Here is a 22,318-nt window from a genome sequence, read left to right as displayed (position 1 = left end):
CAATACAGCGGTAAAATCTGTAATTGATTTTTATTCTGATTCTCTTGACCTGAGAGCTCAACATTACCAGCAGTGGCGTCACTGCTCAGTTTCCCTCCTGGCCGGTAGGGGCGCTGCAGCCACAGCTGCGTCCTGTCAACAGTCAGCCATCTGCCGCAGCGCCATATCTCCTGCGGGAACGGAAAATGGAGGATTGGCCGTAGAGCGAGGGCACACCGTCGGTATTTCCAGCTTGTAAGTTTTGCGGGATGTAATAAATCAATTACTTTCGTGTTATGAGATGAGTTTGTGTCTCAAATTTATGTTTTGGAAGCCTTTTCCTCTTTCGGGGTCTAGAAGGCTGAAATAATTAAATGCGCTTAACGGAGGCTTGCGCGTTACTCTGGGTGTAGGTAAGCTACGCAATTATAAATTACTCGCTTAAATTGGGTTGCAAATATTTTATATATGGCTAGAAAAATGTTTCAGTGGTTTATTTTGTCATTTATTAAGGGCTCACATTGAAACCTCAGAGCTATTAACTAAATTCTTCGTACGCGTGTCCATGCTCGTGGTGATTAGCTTAAATTGCTAACTACTAGCGCACACTTCACGGACAGCCTCGTTGTAAAACGAAAAGGGTGACGTCGGTTATGATGGTGAGGCGTGCAGTTGTCTGCTAGCTTTTTTATTTTTATTTTTTACAATGAGTTGTGTATGTGTATATCAGTGTGCCAGCAAACATTTTGCTTCAATGCTTTTTTTTTTCCGCTAACGGCGGAGAAACGCTACTGCGCAGGGGATGAACGTTGGTTTTGCGGCCGTGTTGGGCGTTCGGTTTGCAAGACGGAACGCCATCGTCTGTTCTTAGTATGTTGTTTACGAGTTTTTAAAAAATATTTAATTTTTCTCGCACATATATGTACATCTACTGATTATATCCGCTAATATATTTGCAATAAGGATGCACGACTGTGATTTCTATTTAGGATTTAACGACACACAGGCCGAGGGCAGAGTCCCGATGTCGCTGTCTAGTAGCAACACGACTTGAGTTATAAAATGATGAGCTAAAATATTAACTAATGGTGTATATAGTGAATATGCAATTGTACATGTGAGGATTTAACCTCATTAAGATTGTACGCGTGTTGACCTACTTCCTGACTATATTAAAAACATCGCCGCCTTCCATCTTCGAAGCAGCCATACTGCTTTGAATTGTGAAGTCCTGTATCATTGTTCACGTTATAATAAACGAGGGGGGAGTATTGTTCCCCAGATCGCAGGAATCGAAGGCTGGCGGCTGTGAATACAACCCGTGATGGTAGAAATGTCTTTATTGACTTGCATTCCAAAGGTACACGAAACTAATTTGCGTGTACAGAATATTGGCCTGTTCCCTTTTTGGAGCGTACAACTAATGGATGCTCGATTGTTAACGTACTTTTGGATGTGTTGTTGTTGTTTATATTACGCAAATATGATTTGTGTCCTCTCCATGATGCTGTCTTTAAACCAGTCGCAAGATCGTATTTGTCTGCCTGGGCTCGTCGGGAACTGCAGTGTATAGCCAAAAATTTAACAAGTTGAAATAAGTAACAATTTTTTTATTTTACTTTAAATCAATTCGCAGTAAGTTTAGCTGCACTCTACAAATTCTCAGACATTTTAATGCGTTGGCAAAATGTTGCACGAGACAGCCCATCCTGGAATTTGAATGTTTGAAGTATTGGTATTGTTGTTTATTCGTGCAAGATGCATTACTAAAAATAGATTTTCAGAAAAGCATGTGCCATGCATTTCTTTTAAAATGAAATAAGACCTAAGAGCGAACAGTTCGAAAATTAAAAGCGAGAATAGCAGCAACAAACTGAGTGAGTGTCTTACCCATATGACAGGAAATGACATGCGACTCCGATTTTGTTAAGATAACACATGCATCTGTAATGAGGAGCCCCCCTGTTTCATGTACTCTTTTCTCTTTCAAATAGTAGTGCTGTGTGTATATATACTGATATAAAATGTCCATGAAACTGTTAAAACAAATCATGGCATTTGCAGAACATTAAGTCACAATTTTCTGTTTTTTGTGTTTATGATGGCTGTTTAGGTTTTCAGTCATTCATGTCAAGGTAAAGCAAAAACTGGGGGAAAAAAGAGTCAGCTGGGCAACAAACCAGCAACCGAAACTACAAAGACAATGGTAACGGTCGTTATCCGAATGGTAACGACTCCCCTGGAGTCGCTACTTTTCGGGTGCCGTTTTGGTGACGAGACCTATTGACCCCATTCATATGAATAGTGAGAACTCTTAAGGACACCACTTGTCTTGATGGTTGTGGGCTTTTGTTTTCAGTTCTGAGAAGAGTATCTGGACTCTCTACCAGTCAGTTAGAACTGAGCATCTTGGGTGAGAGATGTTTTTAGCAAGTTCAGTTGAGTCTGTTTTTTTCTTTTTTTGCTTGTTCATAGCAATGGACAAAATTCAGCAAGGCAATTGGTAAATTGTTAAATATTTCAAGGAGACATCTTATATTTCATTGAAAATGTATATTTTTCTAGCTTTAAGGTTATTGTCTTTAGCCTTTCTGCAGATCACATTGTGGAGTACTTTGACCCTAACTTGAGTTTTTTTTCTCTAACAGATAATTGTTCTTTGTTCCAAGACCAATGGATTGGTGCTGCAAAATCGTTTTTCTCTGAAGAAATGCTGTGTTGGCCATCACTGCTGAACTACAGGTAAAGACCATTTTCATTATTGGCTTTTAAATAACATTAGAATTGGCTGGTGCTTTGTTTAACCTGAAATATTTGAAGTGATCCATGGCCAAGGCATACATTTGTTTTACTGCATCCACATATACATATATACTCCAAATGTTTGCATGAAAACTACTATTAAATGTCCACAACATAACCCAAAAACACAGAACGAGTTTCTGAAGTGTTAGTATTAAGAAAAAATATGATCACATGTCGGCACATAGGGTTTTGGCAGATAGTGTCTTGTAAAGTTGACAGAGTTTAGACTGAGGACCAAGCTGTTTACACAGTAAACCATTTTACATTTGAAGAGGTGAAATGCTTGTCTAGAGTAGGCAATGTTTGTAAATGAGTCTTGCATAAGCAGCTGACCATTCTTTGCAGTACAGTTTACAGTGAATGTGTAAAATAATGCAGATGTTGTCAAACTAGTCTATTTAAACAATGCCTACATGAGAAAAGATTCCACTATTGGTGTCTGGAGCAACTGCTTCCACATGTTCTCGGATTTGCCATTTTGTGGTCTTTTTATAGTTTCCAGATACATTCTCAGTACCAGGTCTATGCCCATTCATATCAGCCATAATGAAGTTCTTCAGCTGTGAAATGATGGTAATGATGCATTGTGAAAGCATAACATCACTGCAAGCTCTCAACAGGATTTTTCACTACTATTTGTTCACTTGGCGATGCAAACACGATTAAATACTAGTAATAGCATTTTATAATAATATATATTCTTTAAGACTTTTCACAGTGCCATCGTTGCCCAGGTGAGAATTGTCAGACCTCTGTCATGTCATGTACCCGAAAAGAGTAACTCACAGCTGGTCTCTTGTATTCTTCTGTAGAGATTCAGTTTGAAACTAGTGATTGACTCCATCATCTATGGAGGAGAATGCAACCTCTGAGCTCCCTGTAGCTCCTGAGCCAGAACAGAACCAGGACCAAATGGATAGCTGCTCTCAAGGTACCTTGAATGAGCTTCCTTTCCCTCATAATAAAGGGTGGGGATGTTCTGTTAACATCAGTCATTATGTTGATTCTATGATGTATTGATTTTAAATTTGGATAAAATGTAGGACAATCAAGGGTTATGTCCAAGCCAAACAATCATAAATTATGGTAGATGACAATTGTAGTTGTAATTGTCATCTACCATTCATGTGATTGCTGTCATAACTTATTACCCACATTCATCGTAAATCATGTGTTCACAGATTCTGGAGAAGTGGATAGTGAGCAGAAGCAGCAGCTTCACACTGAGAGTGAGAATGTGGCCAAAGAGACATTAGACGACCCAGAGAAGTCTTCCAAACCCAACACTGAAATAAAGAAGACTTGGGGTTTTCGACGGTCCACTGTTGCAAAGAGAGAGATGCCAGTGGAGACAACTGACACTTTGGAAAGCCGTTGCCCTGTGCGCCGCAGTGGCAGGCAACCTAAACGGACTGACAAACTAGAAGAATTTCTCTCGACTACCAAAAGAGGGGCAAGAAAGAGTGCTCCTCCCACCCTGGAAAGTGGAGATCATCCTTCCCAAAACCTAACCGATGCAGAGACTGCTTCAGAGGCCAGCTTTGATGGTAATGCTGATCCCAAAGCAATAGAAGACAAGGTAGAGTCCCCAGAGAGGAGGACAAGAAGTAGCACAAGAAGGCAGACACAACAGAGATCAGGTGGTAGACAGACCCGAAGAAGTGGTACAGTGACCGTCAAAGATGAGGAAAGCTCTGATGAGGAAGATTCAAGCCCTGCTGCTAAAAAGGACCACATACGGGAGAAAAATGTTGAAAAGGGTTCAGAAGATGTAGGATTAACTCACACAGAGCAATCTCAGCAAGAGCTGGAATCTGAGAAGGCCGGGGTTGTTGAACAGAGGAAGGAACCAGGAGTTAAGAATGAGAAAGTGGAGGCTGAGAAACAGACTGGCATAGAGATGGAAAAGGACAAGACAAGCAGGTCTGTGACCGTGTTGTTAAGTCGTGGACCAATTAGAACGTATGCCAATAAAATGAAGTTGGCCAATAAGAACACTGCCCCAGTTACAACTCTCGTTAACAAGAGCTCCTCTCCTGTCAAAAGGGAGACCAAACCCAAAGTTACCCAGGTTTCTGGAAAAACATGCAAGTCCTTGGCAGAAGAAGACGATGACTATGACGATGAAGAAGATGATGATGAAGATGACGACGACGACGAATCTACAACATCTTCGTCATCGTCATCCTTTGATTCAGACGAGGGAGGTTATGACCCTAATGCACTTTATTGCATCTGTCGCCAGAAGCACAACAAAAGGTATTTCAATCTGTTACTTTTATTTATTATTCTGTCCCGCTCTGATGTTTTTTTCCTTTCCATGTCAGGCTAGAAGCGACGGTATGAAAGAAATCTGAGTTCTTGCTGAGTGCTGGTTTGAAGAAAATTGTTACTATAAATGTTTTTACTGCTTAGGTTCATGATCTGCTGTGACCTGTGTGAGGAGTGGTTCCATGGAGACTGTGTGGGCATCACTGAAGCTCGTGGGCGCCTAATGGAGAGAAATGGTGAAGACTACATCTGCCCCAACTGCACTATGAAGAAAAACCAGTTGGTCAAACCTGCCACGTCCGTCCTTTCTGGAAATGCAGAGACCGGGAGGCTCAGAACCAACCCTGTTCCATCAGTTTCTGCTGCCACTGCAGGGAAAACCAATGTCAGCGGAGTCGAGAGTTGTCAGTCAGTTGTTGTGACATCCCAGCCCTCTGCAGGAAATGAGGAGAAGTCAATAGAAGACCAGGGCATCAAAGGCCGGATAGAAAAAGCAACAAACCCAACAGGGAAGAAGAAAATAAAGATTTTCCAACCGGTAAGGGTACTACTAATACTACTGTTTGGACGTCATGAATCCAATTCTTAAATCATTCTTTGCAACCTGGATTTTTAAGACAACTCAAAGTTTCTCTAATATACATTGCTTATCTGTTTGGTACATTTAAACAGCACTTTAAAGGTATTTGAAATTTGTGGTGAATTTTAAAATGTCAGTTTCAGTCCCTGACACTTTGAGTGTTGTTTCATGATTCGTAGTGGTTGCTGTTTTTGTAAATTTAGCAGATTAGGACAGAGGGGGAAAGAAAGGAGTGCTCTAAAATATGCAACTCTGTGTTTAGTTAGTATGTCGTCAGGCATGCCACCACAACTGGAAACTGCTCTGCAAAATTGAAAAGTACACTCTAAAAATACTGTCACTGTAAATAAAATACAAAATTCATGAAGCTGTAATTGGTAAAAACTGCAAAGTTGTGTTACTTGTGAGTAGAATTTAATTGTGTGTGCTGAACTCGAGCAGGCTATGCAGCAGCAACCAGCTGGGCCGAAAGCGGTACTGAAAACAGCTCAAACGGTGGTTAAGAGGATGGCGCCCTCAGCAGAGCAGAAAACCCCACCAGACGGCGAGCAGAAAGTGGCATCTAATGTGGAAGTGAAGACAACGCCACAGGCGGAGAGGCCAGAGGTGAACGCCGGGCAGAAAGCAGAGGACGATTCTTCCCTTCCCAAATGTATTGGGCCAGGCTGTGATAATAATGCCCAGCCAGACTCTGTTTACTGTGGAAATGACTGTATTCTGAGACATGCGGCTGCTGCCATGAAGTCCATCACTGATGTCAAAGAGCCAAAGCCGAAGGACCCGACCCCGAAACCAAAGTCTGCAGTTAAGGTAGTTTGGATCATTTATAATGAAGCCCTTTGTCCTTTAAATGCAAAGCAGGGTAGTTTAAATAATAATTACTGTGTCATTAACAGCAGTGCGGGAAACGTTGTTAGAAGCATCAGAAAATTTGTATCCTTGACATATAGATTGTGTTTCACCTTGTCTTTTTTTACATAAAACAAATTTTATTTATGAATTAAGTACTGTCTTGTCTGTTGACAGTTAAATAATTGGTAGTATGGCATTGAGTTCCATTAGTCTGTGGTGATGACTGAACTTTTCTACCCAATCTTTAAACAAATGTAATGTGATGACTGGTCAGCTCCTGTTAAAGAAGACACCGTTCCCACTGGATCATGAAACAGAAGATATCACAGCACTTACAAACTGTTTTGATACAGAGTAACTAAAACTAATTAAATGATGTAAATCTATTCATTCACTGACGTATTGAGCCCGACAGGATACGTGGCGACCATAAAAACAGTAGTGTGGCATGGGTTGTATCTTTTTTCAGCACATCTTGTCAGACCACAGGCTTGTTAGATTTATGAAATCATCATTAAGTGTATTTCTACTGTTACATATAAATGAATAACAGTTTTATTATAATGATGGCTTTTTGTTTAAAACCCTGTTATTTCATGTGTACTTATTGCTGGATAAAAAAATGCAGGGGGCTGTTGCTCAAACTGATCCCTGAGAATGATTCAGCTAAACAGGGCTTCAAAAGCAGCATGTCTTCAGTCCTTGGATCATTTCAGTTTGGTTTGCGACATGAGTCACACGACTACTTTAGACTGTAATTATTGAATTACTACTTAAAGAAGCCCTGACGCTGTGTAGCTGTCTTCGTAAGGACCCACTTTCAGAAATATTTTGGCTCCCTAAGTCAGGCCAGAAGAATAGATGCCAAGGAAGGAAATTATTTTGTTTAGGTGCAATGTGAAGAGCTCTGAAAGACTACTAGTCCTGAGCCTGGCATATGCAGAAATGTCTGACTTGAACAATACACACAAATTTATTTATTTTTTTTACAAAGAACCAAACTAAAAAAGCTACTAATAGTGTGAATTAGGAATATTCTTGGAGTGTCAGGAATGTGTTTTTTATTGTTTGCTGAGTGTTGTCACTAAAACGCCTGAATGTCTCTGTCCCCGTCTATCCAGAGGAGCAGCACCGGTGGAAGGAAGACGCATAAGATGACCCAGGACGATTCAGACAGCGAGGAAGACTACAGCCCAAATCCGTACGACGACGATGAAGATGAGCATGCTGTGGAACAACGGCCCTCGCCGAGCACCGCGTCCTGGTCCAGCGACCATAATTACATTGCAGTAATACCAGAAAAGACTACACCCATATCACCAACAGTTTTAAACAAAAAGTGTATGTATCTCTTTGAAGGTCTTGGGCTGTTGTTGAAACCACATGGTTGTTTTTCATTGAGAAGTGTGTTCCCTGTCATGCTAACATGACTCCGAAATGATTTATAACATTTGGGGATGAACGCGAGTGCGCTGGAGATGAACTCTGCTCAGTGATAGCCTTTAAAGTGATCGATGAATTGTTGTGATTTTGACAATGTGACGGTGTCGTTACCCAATGAATTGTGGTAGCTGTGGTTAAGGTAAGTGCTATTGGTGTTTGTGGGTAAGTATTAAATTATCTGGATTTATTCTGTGGTTGAAAGGGGTACTCCAAAGATCGCATTCTCCAAATCATTTTTATCAAAACTGGTGCTGCTGAATTTCTGAGCAGAATAGCATGTGCTTGTTTCCTGGAGAGAGCTTTGTAAAGTCTCAGAATATACCACAAGGGGTGCATTAGTGTTGGCCTTTCCAAACAGAGGCTGTATTACATTCAGACAAACGCAGGCTTCACAAATCCTTTTATAAGTAAGTTTCAAATTTAGGCTTTTTGCATCCACATTAACTGACTTGAGGTTGAACCTCTGGCACCAGTTTGACCATTGTTAGTGTCGCTGTCAAGTTGAGGTATAATACAGAATCGCTGGAGTACCCCTTTTGAAAAACCAGGCAGGGCTGATGAAAACTCATGCAGGAACATGTGGTCCAGAGTTCTCCCCATATTGTGACGCTTTATTGTGAGGTGTGTGGATGTGATGAATCTGTCTGAGCAAATGAGCCTCGAGTTACAAGCTCATGTGTCCCTCCTTCCTGGATTCATCACCTCAGCTGTCCTCCCACTCTCCAGCAGGTAGGTGTCTGAGAATTCCCCCCCATATTGATAATGGATTGATGAAACAAATTGAGATCATCAAGCTGATGATGCCAGCACAACCTTGTGCTGCTTTTATATTGTTCATTTTTGTAGGTGAGCACACTTTTCCAAAGTGTTTGATTCCTATGGAATATGATGTCTCACTGTCCAGTGGGAAACTGACTTTAAAATAAAAGGTGATATAACAGATTTTAGGATGACTCGATTGTTTGTGAGTAGTGTTGGCTTGCTGTGGGATATCCTGAGCGGTTCAGCTCAAACAAGCATATACAGCTGACACATGTGCACACCCAGAGACGTGACATGGAGTCCTCCCAGATGTTGGACCAGCTGGAAGAGAAGTCATCCCTGACATGGAGACCAGACCACCTGGAGATCCTGCAGTAAAGTTCAGAGCGGCAGCAGAAGATTGAAGCTGAAGACCCGAGTCAGAAGAAATACGCATGCTTAAAGTTTCTCCACACATTTTGCAACTGATGATATACTATATACACCTGGGGGAATGTCGTTTGCAACAAGGACGTCGCAGCTTCTCCTACTTTGACACAAGGTCATTGAAAGAACCAGAATGATCTGAAGTGATATATCAATCTTTAGTTAACGTGTCTTCAAGTCAGGAGAGCAGTTTGATGAATGACCGACCAACAGGATGAAGAAATGTTTACCGATCCTATAAAATGAGTGCTTTTCTGATGGATTTGACAACTTATCCGTTACATGGTTGACTTGGTTGCCTTTGGACATAAACCTGTTGCTCTACATAATGCTTTACATTTTTAGGTAGTCCACAGTTTGTGATCATGTGGGGTTGATGCTTAGCAGCTTTTAAATGCATGTTGGACACAGGAGATGACAAAAGCATCTGCTGATGAAGCTGAAGAATGGTGTTTGGGACTAGATGTATAAATATATGTGCCATATGAGTCTTGTTGCTGTTTGGTTAAAATAGTACTTTATACATGTGAAGTAATTCAGAGATGTTTTCATGCGTACCTGTGAACTCTTGAAACCACAGGGTACTAGAGGTCATGGGTTATGAACCCAGGGCATAAATGAATGTGAACACAACTGAGTTGCTATCAGTCTTTCTCATTAGCCCGTCATGCTCAACAACATACTCATTGGATGGATTGAAAATGGAGTATCTATATGCAGTGAAGCAAGTTTGCTGATGAAGCTTCAACTTCCATATGGTGCTGGAATGCTCCTCTCATTCAAATGAGAGAACTTGGTTGAGCACTCCTTGTTTTTTGTGCTGTCGATGGGAAAATGTGGTTTTACAAGTGAATCAGCTTCCATGCTCGTCAGTGGCATATAGGGACAAAGCTGTTTTATGAGGAGGTATTTTAAGTGATTACTAGGTAAATGAGTTATCTGGAAAGAGAATACTGTTTTTTTTTCATTGAATGCAAACAACACTGTCGGCCCCCCCACCACAAATAAAGAGGGACACGTTATTTGCTAAACTGTCAACTTGTTAGCTTATTTTCTATATGTTCAACCTCACCCTAACCCTAAACATGCACATAAATAAGGCTCTTTTTAATCCATTGAGAATTATTTTCTGTTTTGTCTTTTTTCCAGTTACAGGTGTCATACGGATGAACTGAAAACAAAAGTTTTCAGTTCAGCACTTCACTCAATGAATTTCAAAATTTAAATTCTGTTGTGTGTTGGCCAAACACGAGCTGTATCTGCCAGTACGGTGAGGACTTCTTTTACAATGTTCTCTATCTTTGTTATTTCCAGCACCCCCAAAAGAAGAGAAGCCCAGTGAAAAGGAACAGAAGGAGGAGAAGGAAGCGGCCCCAGTGAAGGCTGCTGAGAAACCTCCCTCGTCATCAACAAGACAAGTCAAAGGAAACACGAAGATCCCCACCAGTAAAGCAAGCCCAGTTTCCACAAAGGACAAGAAGCCTTCCTCAAAGTCTTCCAGCGTGAAGGTGCACAAGAAACCTTCAGCACCTCAGAACAAAGCAGCAAAGTCCAAGAAACCAGGCTCATCATCCACCCACACACCATCTCCTCTCCCTCCTGGTCCGATCCACGTCACAGGAGCGCTCAGAGTCACCAAGTCTAATTTTACAATTCCCAAAAAACAGCAACAACCAAAGGATGCTCCGTCGGAAACCAAGTCCTCCTCCAGAGTCCCATCATCTCCAGCTTCTTCAGCTCCCTCGAGTCACTCCTCCAGATCCCACCATTCAGCCGCTTCAGCGCCCCCTGTGCTGCCACCACCGCCCAACAACCAGATGAGACAGAACATCCGCCGTTCGCTGACTGATATTCTCTATAAGAGGTGAGTGGAATAAAATATTCTAATGGTTGTGTTGTTACTAGAACAGTTGGAGTGTCTGGTTGATTGTTCTAAACAACCACCAATATTTGTTGCAATTTTTTTCTTAACACCAGGGTTAGTGACAGTGATGATCTGAAAATGACTGAGAGCGAGGTGGGAAGACTGGCAGTCGCCATCGAAAAGGAAATGTTCAACCTCTGTCTCAGCACAGACAGCAAGTACAAGAACAAATACAGGTCCCTTATGTTCAACCTGAAAGATCCCAAGAACAAAGTGAGTTAACACAACGGCGTGTGTGATTTAGAAAGGCCAGATATCCTTAGTGTGGAGATGTAACACTGCTCTGTGCTTCCTCAGGGTTTGTTCTACAGGGTGGTGGGTGGTGAAATCAGTCCCTTCAGACTGGTGAGACTGAGTGCCGAGGAGTTGCTTTCAAAAGAGATATCAGAGTGGAGAAAGCCAGATGCTCCTGAGGTAAAGACTGTTTTCCTAGAACTGAGGTGAATTCCTTTGCATATAATAAAAGCAGTTATTACAGTGTTTACTGTGTCCTGCAGGAACAATCTGCCAGTGGAAGAGCCCAATCAGGGCAGTACAAGCTGGGCAGCAGGCATGACTCTGGCTCGCATAGCGTGGATATGGATGAAGCCCCTCCAACATCCGATGCAGATGTATGTATCTCTGCCACCACTTCTTCTGCTCGCATGGCCTCTGCTGCAGTAAGTGGTGGCGAGCTTTCTCTTTAAGCTTTCACACTTTTCCTTTCACTCTGCATGGGGTCTATCTTGTAAACTTGAGTTCTTCAGTGCAGTTTCTTTAAGCGTCTTTGGCATTCAACAATAAACTGACTTGCATCAGACTTTGTGAATCATCAATGATTACAGTTTATATGTGAACCATTATTTAGTCCTTTTTTCTGCTCCAACAGGATCAGGATGAGACTTTGTCGGCTTCCACTCAGCCTGCAGCAGATGGGAACAGTAGCAGCAGCATGCCAGACTTTTTCAATAACATGCTCAAAGACACAACTTCTGAACACAGGACTCACTTATTTGATCTCAATTGCAAAATATGCACAGGTAAATGAGACTATAGTTTGAAGTGTTTGTTGATCATAAATAAAACAGCAAACTCTATTAATATGTTGGTTATTTTTATATATTTCACCACCAGGTCAGAAGATGGAAGATGAACCTACAGCAAAGAAAATCAAGCCAAACAAGAGGCCTGAGAACAAACCACCCAGACAAGATCTGCATTCGTCCAGGTCAGGAGACATCCAGGTCCCAACAACTTACCAGCACCAGGACTCCTACGGCTACCAAAACGTCATCCTTCCATCCTCCCAATCAAACTTGGAGCCAGCTGTCCCAGAGTCACAGCCGCAGCTGGAAGACTTCAGTATGCCCATTCTTAAAGCTAGGGCCCCCGTCACCCCAACTGTGTCATCTATCAGCAACACCCGCAGAGACCCACGCATGGCCAGGCATGGCTCCGGGGTGACGGTCACTTACACTGCTCCGGAAAAGTCCCTAAATTACTCCACGGAACCACTCGCAGCTCCTGTTGTTGCTCCAGTAGAAGTCGGACCCAAAGCACTACCGATGCCTCCGGCTCCACCGCCTTCTGTCGCTGTGTCTAAACCCGTGAAATCCAGGTGCACTTTCCTCACAGTTTATTCGCTAATTCTTCCTACTATACTTTTTTGTGCTAAAGTGGCATGAGATGTAATGTATTTCTTTATATTAAAAGCCATTATAAGATAGACTGTATGTGATTATGAGTTTGACTTTTGGTTTTACAGTACATCCGAGCCTCCACCTGAGGGCGAGACTGCCATCTTCCTTCATGGTCAAGAAAAGATTTGGAAAGGACTTATGTACATGCCCTCGGTGGCTTCGATAGTGACCAAAGCTTATTTGGTGTCGGGATCTTTTGAGCATCTGAAGGAGGTTAGTCATTTTGTCTCTTGATTTGACATCTAAAGTCAGATTTTGTCAAAAGCAAAACTTGTGGACAAACATCAGCATAATTCAAACATGAGCAAAGAAACGAGACAAACTTTTGTTGTTGTTGCCCAGGATTTGCCGGACACCATTAATATCAAGGGACGAATTCCTCCAAACACGGTGTGGGACTATGTTGGGAAACTAAAAACGTCCCTCTCCAAGGTTTGTTTGGTGAAAAATTAATTTGTTGAAATGTCTCCAGTTACTTTAAAAGTAGTCATCTCTTACATGTTTTGTTTTTCTCTGTTTATAGGAGCTGTGTCTGATCCGTTTTCACCCAGCCACAGAGGAAGAAGAGGTGGCATACGTCTCTCTTTTCTCTTACTTTAGCAGCAGGAAAAGATTTGGTGTGGTAGCTGACAATAAACGTCGCATCAAAGACCTTTATCTCATTCCACTGAGCTCAAAGGATCCACTACCCTCCAAACTCTTACCATTTGATGGGCCAGGTAAGCATTTTAAAGGGATACACAAATACCAGATACCAGATACCAATACCGAAGGGTCTCAAATGCTTTACATGTCTTACATGTTGAGAGCCAAAAAGATATAAATAATTGGATTTTTAATTTTATTTTAATGACTTCCTTCAGAAAAATAAGGCAACACTTTTATGACTGAAGTTGGACATTGCTGAGAAAGATCTTCAATCTGTTTTCAACAAAAACTAGTAAATTAACCTCATAGTGGACTAACTGCATTGTTACGGCATCTGTTACAGTCTCTGTAGTGTTGCTTCTTGGCCTTTTACTGGTCCAAGCTACAAATGTATCTGTCCATGCAAGCAAAAATCTTTGGCTTCATTAGGTTTTTCTCTACTGCCAGTTCATGTTAGTATGTTCTTCTTTATATCCAGTTTTAACTTTATTATATTGAAAAAATTACTTGTGTGTCCAATTGTATCCAAAATCAAGTCTTTTACTCTACATTTCTCAAAGTATGTTTAAGGTTCTCATTTCAACTTTTTGCTTCTGAACTGAATGTCAGTACACATAAATATCTAAAAAGGCTGTTTTTCTGTTTTCAGGACTTGAACCAGCTCGGCCCAACCTCCTCTTGGGGCTATTGATCTGTCAGAAGGATAGAAAACGAGCTGGTGGTCCTGTGGAAATTGAGGAGAAACGGTCCAGGACTCAAACCAAAGATGCAGATGACACCAGCCTTTCAAAGCCATCTTCAATGACGACAGACAGAAGCAAACGACAGAGTCTTGATATCCCTTTCAGCCTGACTGCTTCAGCTTCACCTGCACCCAGCTCTGCTGAGACCCTGAGCAGCTCGGTGACCACCTCCTCAGTACTGTCCCTTTTGTCCTCTGTCACACCGACTACCACTGGAAAGGACTCTCCATCGTCATCCAGCGCCACTGCTTCCTCTGCATTAACTGCCACTCCTCTTCAAACTATCCTAAACACTATTTTTAGAAATAAAAAGCTCGACTCTGAAGCTTCCAACTCTCCCTCTGATCAGACTGAACTCCCTATCCCACCTGTTGCGATGCTAGACCCGATTGTGCGACAGCATGCCGAAAGTTCTAAGGACATACAGATGGAGGATGATGATGACCGACCTTATGATCCAGAAGAAGAGTATGAACCGAGTAAGGGATACAACACGTGCATGAAACCTGCTGAAGTAATAAGTAAGCCTGAACTCTCAAAGAAAGCTGAGGTTGCGCCAGATGAAGGTGATGATGTGGCGTATGACCCAGAAGATGACTCAATTTTTGAAGATGTCAAAACGTTAGTGCCCTGTCAAACTGAAGCTGTAGCTGATCCACAAAAAATCTTGTCAAGCATCAAGGACATTGGGGATCAGACACTCCAGAAACAAGGAAAAACAAGAACTTCCAGATGGAGTCCTGCTCCATCACTAATACTTCCTGAAACGCTCTTAAACCCACCTGCTACGTCACTTTTAGCCAATACTCAGCTGCTGCAGCTTGGCAGAAAGGTTGAAGAACTAGTGAAGTCTTCATCAGTATCTCCCGCAATTAACCAGAGGAGAGATCCCCGACACAGGGATCCAAGGCAGGCTACCAGTAGCAGGACACTCTCCGATGAACCTGAGGAGAAAGAGGAGATATCTTCTCTGGAATTGGAGCCTACTCCTACACAACCCGTTGTTCAAGAACCGCATCTGTCGAATGTTGCCGAAGCCCCGGATGCCTCAAAAGACCCAGAGACTCTGCTCCGTGAAGAAGAAATAAAAAATGAGATACTACCTTTCATGGAGTCGAGCAAGGTGGAGGTGTCGATTCCATTATTGGGTGAGGAGGTGGAACCTGATATGGAGGTTAACTATTTGGTTGAGGAAGAAGAGAAAATAGAGGAAGCGGAGCCAGTTAAGGCTGAAACAGACATGGACAAGTACAATATTTGGCCAAATGCTGCCAGTATTTTAAAAGTTGGTGAGGACCTGGAGTATGAGGAGAAAAGTCAAGATTTACCAACTTCGAGTTATTATAATGAGCCCACAAACAATAGTGAGTCCATTATCACATCGACAATTCCAGTCCTCACTCAGAGCACAGCTATGGTTGAAAGTCAGCCCCATCACCACCAACATCACATGCAAGCATCAGGCTTCGATAACTACAGACCTCCAGCTGACATCTCCCTGCCATCCAACTTTCCCCCTCCCCATCTGATCCAGGGACAAAACCTGATTATTAGACCTCCAATGATGCCTATGCCACCACCCATGCAGAGTCTTCCTCCGATATCAGGTCCACCTCAATTGCAAGGACCCCCTCCATCCATCCATGTTCCACCCCCCGTACGTGGTCCTCCACCCATGCAAGGTGACAGTGGCCAGCAGTATGGTCCCCCTTCAGCGGTATACCCTCCCTATCAGAACCAGTGGCCAGGGAACCAGCCCCCACCACCCCAGCAGCAGCAGCTGCAGCAACAGCAGCAGCATCTACCTGGACCGCCACCGCAAAATATCCTGCCACCCAGGGGACCATTGCCACCACCATTTCCTCCAATGGCGCAGGGAGCCCCTACTCGTCAAATGTTTGATCACAACATTCCCCCTCAGCACATTGGACAGCAAGGCCCCCCTCTAGGCCTCCCCCCACCTCCTGCATCTTCATTTGATGGACAGAGCAGTTTGCCTCCGCCAAGGTACGGTGGTCCTCCACCGCCATTCAGTTTCCCTGCAAACAGAGTTCCTCCACCATCTTTCGCTGGGCCTCCTCCTGCGCACTTTGAACACAGAGTCCCACCTCCGTCCCACTTTCCAGGTGCCAGAGGTCCCCCGCCATCTCAGTATGGTGACAATGAAGTTCCATCCCAAAGGGTAGACCAGTCTCGAAGCCCTGCAGAACAGTACAATAAAGACCTTAACTCATTTAAGTTAAATGTGGACCAAAATCAAAACCCTCTCCATATGTTTCAAGACAGTCAGGGTCCCCCACCTGGTCCTCCTTACCGTGGAATTCCTCCCATCCAATATGAGGACACAAAATCTCACCCCTCTAGTGGCGAGATGAGCCTACAGCACTTCACACATAACCAATATGGGAGCTCCAGAGTACTCGCTTCACCACCGCACCGAGGGTCCTTTGATGAGCTCAGAGGACCTCCCTCTCATGAGAATAGACCCCACCCAGCTCACTTTGGAGTATCTGAACGTTATCGCTTCGATAGACTTTCTGATGAGGCGAGACCTGTCCGACACAGTGGACCACTGCTGCCAACTCCTCAAGAAAGTCTTTTAGGTCCTTCAAATCGTATGGGAGGCCACAGTCCAGATCTGCACCGGGACGATCACTGGCTCCGCCTATCTCCTGAAATGAGGAGGAGGACCAGCACCACCCGGTTGGATTCAGAACCCCGCATCTTCAGTCGCATTGAAGGAAGTCTCAGAGAACTTGCTTCTGGTACCTTACAATCATCTGAAGAGAGACCAAGGGAACTTTCTGAGGACCGTCGAAGGGAAAGAGACCACCCTGGCAGGTTGTCGTGGGATCGGGGTCCAGTTAAGAGGTGGAGCAGAGAGAGAGAGTGGGATAGAAGCAGAGAAAAGGACCTTGAACGAGAACGAAGCCGTGACAGGGACAGGAGCAGAGGGAAAGACGGAGAGAGGCAAAGGGAGTCCGAAGGAGAACGGAACCGGAATCAAGACACAGACAAAAGGAGAGACAGAGACAGGGAGAGAGACAAGGAGAAAGACAGGGACAGAGACAAGGAGAGAGATAGGGACAAAGACAAGGAGAGGGACAGAGACAAGGACAGAGACAAGGACAGAGATAGGGAGAGAGACAAGGACAGAGACAAGGACAGAGACAAGGACAGAGACAAGGACAGAGACAAGGACAGAGACAAGGACAGAGACAAGGACAGAGACAGGGACAGAGACAGGGACAGAGACAGGGAGAGAGACAAGGAGAGAGACAAGGAGAGAGACAAGGAGAGAGACAAGGAGAGAGAAAGGGACAAAGATAAGGAGAGAGACAGGGACAGAGACAAGGAGAGAGACAGAGACAAGGAGAGAGACAGGGACAAGGAGAGAGACAAAGATAGAGACAGGGAAAAAGACAGGGATAGAGACAGGGACAGAGACAAGGAGAGAGACAGGGCCAGGGATTCTGACCGGAGGGACAACGACCGTGACCGAGGGAGAAACCGGGAACGAGAACGCGAAAGAGAGCGAGAACGAGACAAGCGCCGGGACAGATCCCGAAGCAGGGATCGTGACCGGGACAGAGATCGTGGGAAGGACCGGGGCAGGGACAGGGACAGGGAAAGAGACAGAGACAAAGACAAAGACAAGGACAAGGACAAGGAGAAAGACAGGGACAGAGATAAAGAGCGGGATCGTCGGGATAGGAGCAGAAGCAGAGAAAAGAGAGACGAGAAAAAGGATAGTAAACTTGCGTCATCCAAGGAGGGCGAGAAAGCTGCAGTGAATGACAACACGTCTTAGTCTCTGTTTTATGGACACTAAATAAGTTTTGAGAGACTTTCACCAGTTGAAGTCATCACTGTAAATGTAGATGAACAGTATTTTGTTAAAGTTTCACACTTGTTTTCCTTTTAGAAATAATGGTTGACAATGTATTCTTACTTTTTTTTTTGACAACTAAAGGTTTATTTGTTTTATCATATTAGAAAAAACACTGAAGGCTATCTAAGTTGCTTGTGTACAAGTTATTATGTAGGCTTATTAGTCCTATTACATGTACCTTTTTCCTGTCAGTTTCAAGAAAAACAGTGCGACTGATTAATCCAACATTTGCTAAATGTAAATATGAATGTATTTGTGTACATACTGATGTTTTTAATCATACTTTTCTAAGTAGAGAAAATAAAGCCATATATCTGAGATGGATAATGTGAAAGTCAAGCCAACACTGTTGACACGTTTATATGTCCAGCATGTTTGAAGTTTAAAACTCCAAATATTTACAGTATCCACCCCATCATTGGTGAATGTGACGTCCTTTGTTTTTTTGAGCTCAATTAAATCACTTTGATGACATGTTTGCCTGGTGATTTGAATAAATGTGCTGTTATATGAGATTGTTAAGCTCTTGTGTTGTTAGTTAAGGCCGAAGTCAAATGTTTTTTGCTAGTTATAGATGACTGTACCAGAACCTTTGAAGGAATTAAAGTATAAAGTATGATGAAGTATAAAATCTTGGTGAGGTAAAAAAAAACAAACACTGGAACATTTATGTAGAACCAAATCCCTTTTTTATTTATCAGAATAAAACTACGTGTCAACAATATCCTGTAAAGCATGATAGAAACTTGAGAAATTAAAACCAATAACTACTTCATGTGTAGAGAAAGAATGCAAACCACAAAAACTGCTCCAGCTTAATTAACCAAAGTAAAACTGATCAGCAGGTTTACAGTTCTACATTCATACCACTGATCAAAACCACCGTCAAGTTGAATTAGCAGGGACATCGGCAAGATAGGGACACTTCACTTTCTTGAGTCTGATGAATTGTAGAGCACACTAGGAAAGGTTAGGATAAAACCAGGACACCGTTCCCACTTTGGCAAACGTAAAAACTCTAGGCCTGTCCATTTGTGGCCTTAACATTGGCATGGCTAGACCAAATCTTCTGAAATTTCTTTGGGCACCACACAAACTCGTCTTTCTGGTCGTAGTTCAAGTAGGCGAACTTGACAAGACTCCTACGTTGTCCCTTGTCAAGGACGGCAAACACAAAGTAGTTCAGAACACTGTCTTTGACATTTGGGAGTTCTCCATTGACCAGAGTCTCCTCCAGGAAGAAACGGACCAGGGGGGCTTGGTAATGACAGTATCCCAGGGTTCCCAGGCACTTCAGGATGCGCGTGATGCGCAAGTTATTATGGGTATGACTGTTAATGAGAAGCCATAGAAGGATGAAAAGATCATTTGATGGGATACTGTATGTTGCTTTCAGTGACACACGTTCGATTAAACTTGATAACTGACTTGTTGAGGTTCTCGAATCTCTCTTTCCAGTTCAACGCTCTCTTGACTTCTCCCGTTTTTTCATTGCACAACTCGATCCCGTAGAAGTCCAACATCAGCTTGTAGGACTTCAACAAATTATATTTTGCAGTGCTGTTGTCCAGAAAACACTAAAGCAGAGGACTTCAGTCAGAATACAGTATGGGAATCACTTTCTTTCTCAAATATCAACTCTAGCTTAAAGGTATTCACCTTAATTTCTTCTTTAGTCAGTGGTGTGGCCTCAGAGTTCATTCCTGGTTCTTGCAGTGGAAACAACCTTTGAGAGCAAAATAGAGCAATTGGTAAAATGTCAATCGAAGTCAGCTTTATTGTCAAATGTACCATAAATGCACAACATACAGCACAGATGAAATTGCAGTCCTCTCTGACCCACGGTAAACAGGCAGTACAAAACAGGCAGGACAACACAGGCAGTGCAACAAGCAGTACAACACAAGCAGTACATCAGACAGTACAGCACGAAGTATAAGACAAAACACAAGGGATGGTAAACATCTCTATACACTAATTCCATAGGGGAAGTGACGTGTGCGCAGTCCCTGAGTTGACGGGGGGAGGGAGAGATAGGTAGTCAGGCACTGGGGAGGGGGCAGAGCAGGGTGAGGGTAGAGTTCAGAGCTGTGGCAGGGGGCAGAGCAGGGAGGGAGTTGAGCCTCCTGACCGCCTGGTGAAAGAAACTGTCCTTGAGCCTGCTGGTTTTGGCCCGCAGACTCTGCAGTCTCCTACCTGATGGCAGCAGGCTGAAAAGGCTGTGAGAGGGGTGGGTGGGATCACCTGCAATTCTGATGGCATTGCAGGCGTGAACATTTGAACATTTTACATTACGTCTGTGACTAGAGAGGAAGTTACCACTGAATGTAGGTGTGTACGTGCTCCAGTGCATCATAATCTCCAGCCCAATCATGGAACTCTTGGATGTATACACCTGACAACAAATAATTACCATTATTTTGTAAAAAGTGCACAGATGTTGAAACATGTTAACATTTCCACTCCCTCAGGCTCCAAAGTTCTTGATATTAATAAATTATGAGTGTTTAAAGTTTGTGGGTGTTTTCTGATGTACATTTACACACATGCTACACAAATATAATCACATGTTAGAGTTTGATTGATTTATGTCCTGTGTGTTTGTAGCTGTGGGCCTACCATCAGGTGCAGAGGGCTTCAGTCCCAGATAGAAGTTCAAATTAGGCATGTCATCCTAATCAACAGAATAAAATAGCGTTTATTTACAGTATTTTTTGTATATATCTGGTACAATAGAGCTCTTACTAAACAGAAATAAATGTCTATCACATAAATTGAGTAAACAGTTACTTACCGACACTGGCCTCCATCTATATTTAGACTGTGAAGACATATAAGAGAACAGTGTGTGTATATCTTTGCTTACACAGTTTATGATTGCAGTGTGTAATGCTCCAATCCTTGAATATGTTTGCACATAACTCACAGGGTAGTCCCGTCTGTAGTTTTGCATGTCTCCTGCAGCGCGTTCAAATCGGCTGAACTGGTACTGATGCACAGGAAAATAAAGTGTTTGTCAGTTTAGGATGAAGACATAGATTTGAGTAGTGGAACACAAAAACATGTAGAGGTTTTAGGTAAATTTACTGGAGTATTTCTATTTTGCACATCTCAGTAAGATATAATGCATTTTTATAATTTTTTTTCCAGCTTGAGGGCTGAAAACAAATACTATCATCACCTAGAAAGCAACTTTTACACACACACGCACACGCACACACACACACACACACACACACACACACACACACACACACACACACACACACACACACACACACACACACCAGCTGCAGAGTAGGCCACAGATAAGGACAGGTCTACCCACATGTCGGGCTGCGGCTGGTTGCCTGGTTCGGTCCGGTGCGTCCTTCTGGTTGTCTTCGGTCTCCCAGGTTGAATCATAATCACAGTAAAAGTCATCTGTGGTCTCCACTCGATAGCACTCACTGTCAAACTCTTCTTCCTCAGCAGACTCTTCCTCCCGTTGAGCCTTACAATCTTTTTCCGGACGCCCTCCCTCTAGGTCGGGATCATCTTGGCGTCTTCCGTGATTCTTTCTCCAGGCGATCGATAAAAACACAATTCCAGTCACTGGCAGAAGCATCGCCTTTACGCAGCGCCAAAAGAGGGAATCTCTGCGCAAAAAAAGCGCAAAAACTGAGTGCAAGCGGTAGAAGCCATAGTGGGCCATTACACAAACAATTTGTGAAGACGCACCTGCGGTGGACACGGTTCACGTCCCGGGTTCAGGTGGTGCGACGGTGACGGTCGTTTCACTTTCGCTTCATAGAAACTAAAATAGAAACCATCATGAACGAATGGATGCGCGTAACCACTGGAACTTGTTGTTCACCATAACACTGTTGCTTTATTCATTAAAAAAATAAATAAATGCTGATCTTATTGACAGTCATGCAATTAAACTCATTGGACGCGGGTTCGATTCCCAGTCCAGGCTCTCTGACTGCATGTGGAGCCAGAACTCCTCTCCATTTCACGTTACATTCTGTTAGCTGTTCGAGCTTATAAAGGTAAAACTGTCCAAACAAAACATTTATTTCTTTTAAAATGTGTGTGATTCTGCGTTGGAGGGCTGGAAACACGCACCGATCGCCTTTTGAGAACGCGTTCCCTTTCAAGTGACGTCAGAAGTTTGAAAACATTTATTCATCCCAAAGATCACTCAACATTCACATGGCTGCAGAGGTCAAGGGGTCAGGGTAATATATTAACATATTCACACACACACACACACACACACACACACACACACACACACACACACACACACACACACACACACACACACAC

The 22,318-nt window shown here is 43.1% G+C and overlaps 2 protein-coding genes across 7 annotated transcripts; one reads left to right on the top strand and one right to left on the bottom strand.

Annotated features, from left to right (window-relative positions):
- Positions 1-143: 143 nt before the first annotated feature.
- Positions 144-18,478, top strand: LOC137594845 (death-inducer obliterator 1-like). 3 transcript variants are annotated; one of them, XM_068314414.1, is made up of 18 exons: positions 144-234; positions 2,628-2,721; positions 3,597-3,715; positions 3,966-4,707; positions 4,831-5,043; positions 5,200-5,593; positions 6,077-6,445; positions 7,609-7,828; positions 10,433-10,982; positions 11,096-11,255; positions 11,340-11,456; positions 11,540-11,701; positions 11,911-12,061; positions 12,156-12,639; positions 12,787-12,934; positions 13,064-13,153; positions 13,245-13,440; positions 14,019-18,478. In XM_068314414.1, exons 3-18 carry the CDS (start codon positions 3,634-3,636, stop codon positions 17,921-17,923), a joined length of 7,983 nt encoding a protein of 2,660 aa, XP_068170515.1. In that variant the 5' UTR covers positions 144-234; positions 2,628-2,721; positions 3,597-3,633; the 3' UTR covers positions 17,924-18,478. The 3 variants fall into 3 exon arrangements, with proteins under 3 accessions (XP_068170515.1, XP_068170514.1, XP_068170513.1); XM_068314413.1 differs by having other exon boundaries at positions 3,966-5,043; positions 11,540-11,653; XM_068314412.1 differs by having other exon boundaries at positions 3,966-5,043.
- Positions 18,479-18,598: 120 nt separating this feature from the next.
- On the bottom strand, positions 18,599-21,768 carry LOC137594846 (opioid growth factor receptor-like). 4 transcript variants are annotated; one of them, XM_068314418.1, is made up of 8 exons: positions 21,725-21,768; positions 21,333-21,642; positions 20,799-20,993; positions 20,624-20,678; positions 20,324-20,399; positions 19,664-19,730; positions 19,433-19,581; positions 18,599-19,335 (listed from the first exon to the last, which is right to left on the bottom strand). In XM_068314418.1, the coding sequence occupies exons 2-8, from the start codon at positions 21,609-21,611 to the stop codon at positions 19,023-19,025; spliced, it is 1,134 nt and encodes a 377-aa protein (XP_068170519.1). In that variant the 5' UTR covers positions 21,612-21,642; positions 21,725-21,768; the 3' UTR covers positions 18,599-19,022. The 4 variants fall into 4 exon arrangements, with proteins under 4 accessions (XP_068170519.1, XP_068170520.1, XP_068170517.1 ...); XM_068314419.1 differs by having other exon boundaries at positions 20,799-20,825; positions 20,931-20,993; positions 21,333-21,752; XM_068314416.1 differs by having other exon boundaries at positions 21,333-21,752.
- Positions 21,769-22,318: the final 550 nt, after the last annotated feature.

The sequence above is a fragment of the Antennarius striatus genome, chromosome 5, assembly GCF_040054535.1.
Source record: "Antennarius striatus isolate MH-2024 chromosome 5, ASM4005453v1, whole genome shotgun sequence".
In the NCBI taxonomy this organism is placed as follows: domain Eukaryota; kingdom Metazoa; phylum Chordata; class Actinopteri; order Lophiiformes; family Antennariidae; genus Antennarius; species Antennarius striatus.
This window is presented reverse-complemented; position numbering and strand designations above follow the sequence as displayed.

Coding starts and splice junctions, on each gene's coding strand:
- LOC137594846 (XM_068314416.1), bottom strand. CDS start 21,698: ATGGCCCACTATGGCTTCTACCGCTTGCACTCAGTTTTTGCGCTTTTT. Junction 20,400..20,623: donor GAAGCCCTCTGCACCTGATG/GTAGGCCCACAG, acceptor ATTTGTTGTCAG/GTGTATACATCCAAGAGTTC. Junction 19,731..20,323: donor GTACACACCTACATTCAGTG/GTAACTTCCTCT, acceptor TTGCTCTCAAAG/GTTGTTTCCACTGCAAGAAC.
- LOC137594845 (XM_068314412.1), top strand. CDS start 3,634: ATGGAGGAGAATGCAACCTCTGAGCTCCCTGTAGCTCCTGAGCCAGAA. Junction 12,062..12,155: donor CAATTGCAAAATATGCACAG/GTAAATGAGACT, acceptor TTTCACCACCAG/GTCAGAAGATGGAAGATGAA. Junction 12,935..13,063: donor CTTTTGAGCATCTGAAGGAG/GTTAGTCATTTT, acceptor GTTGTTGCCCAG/GATTTGCCGGACACCATTAA.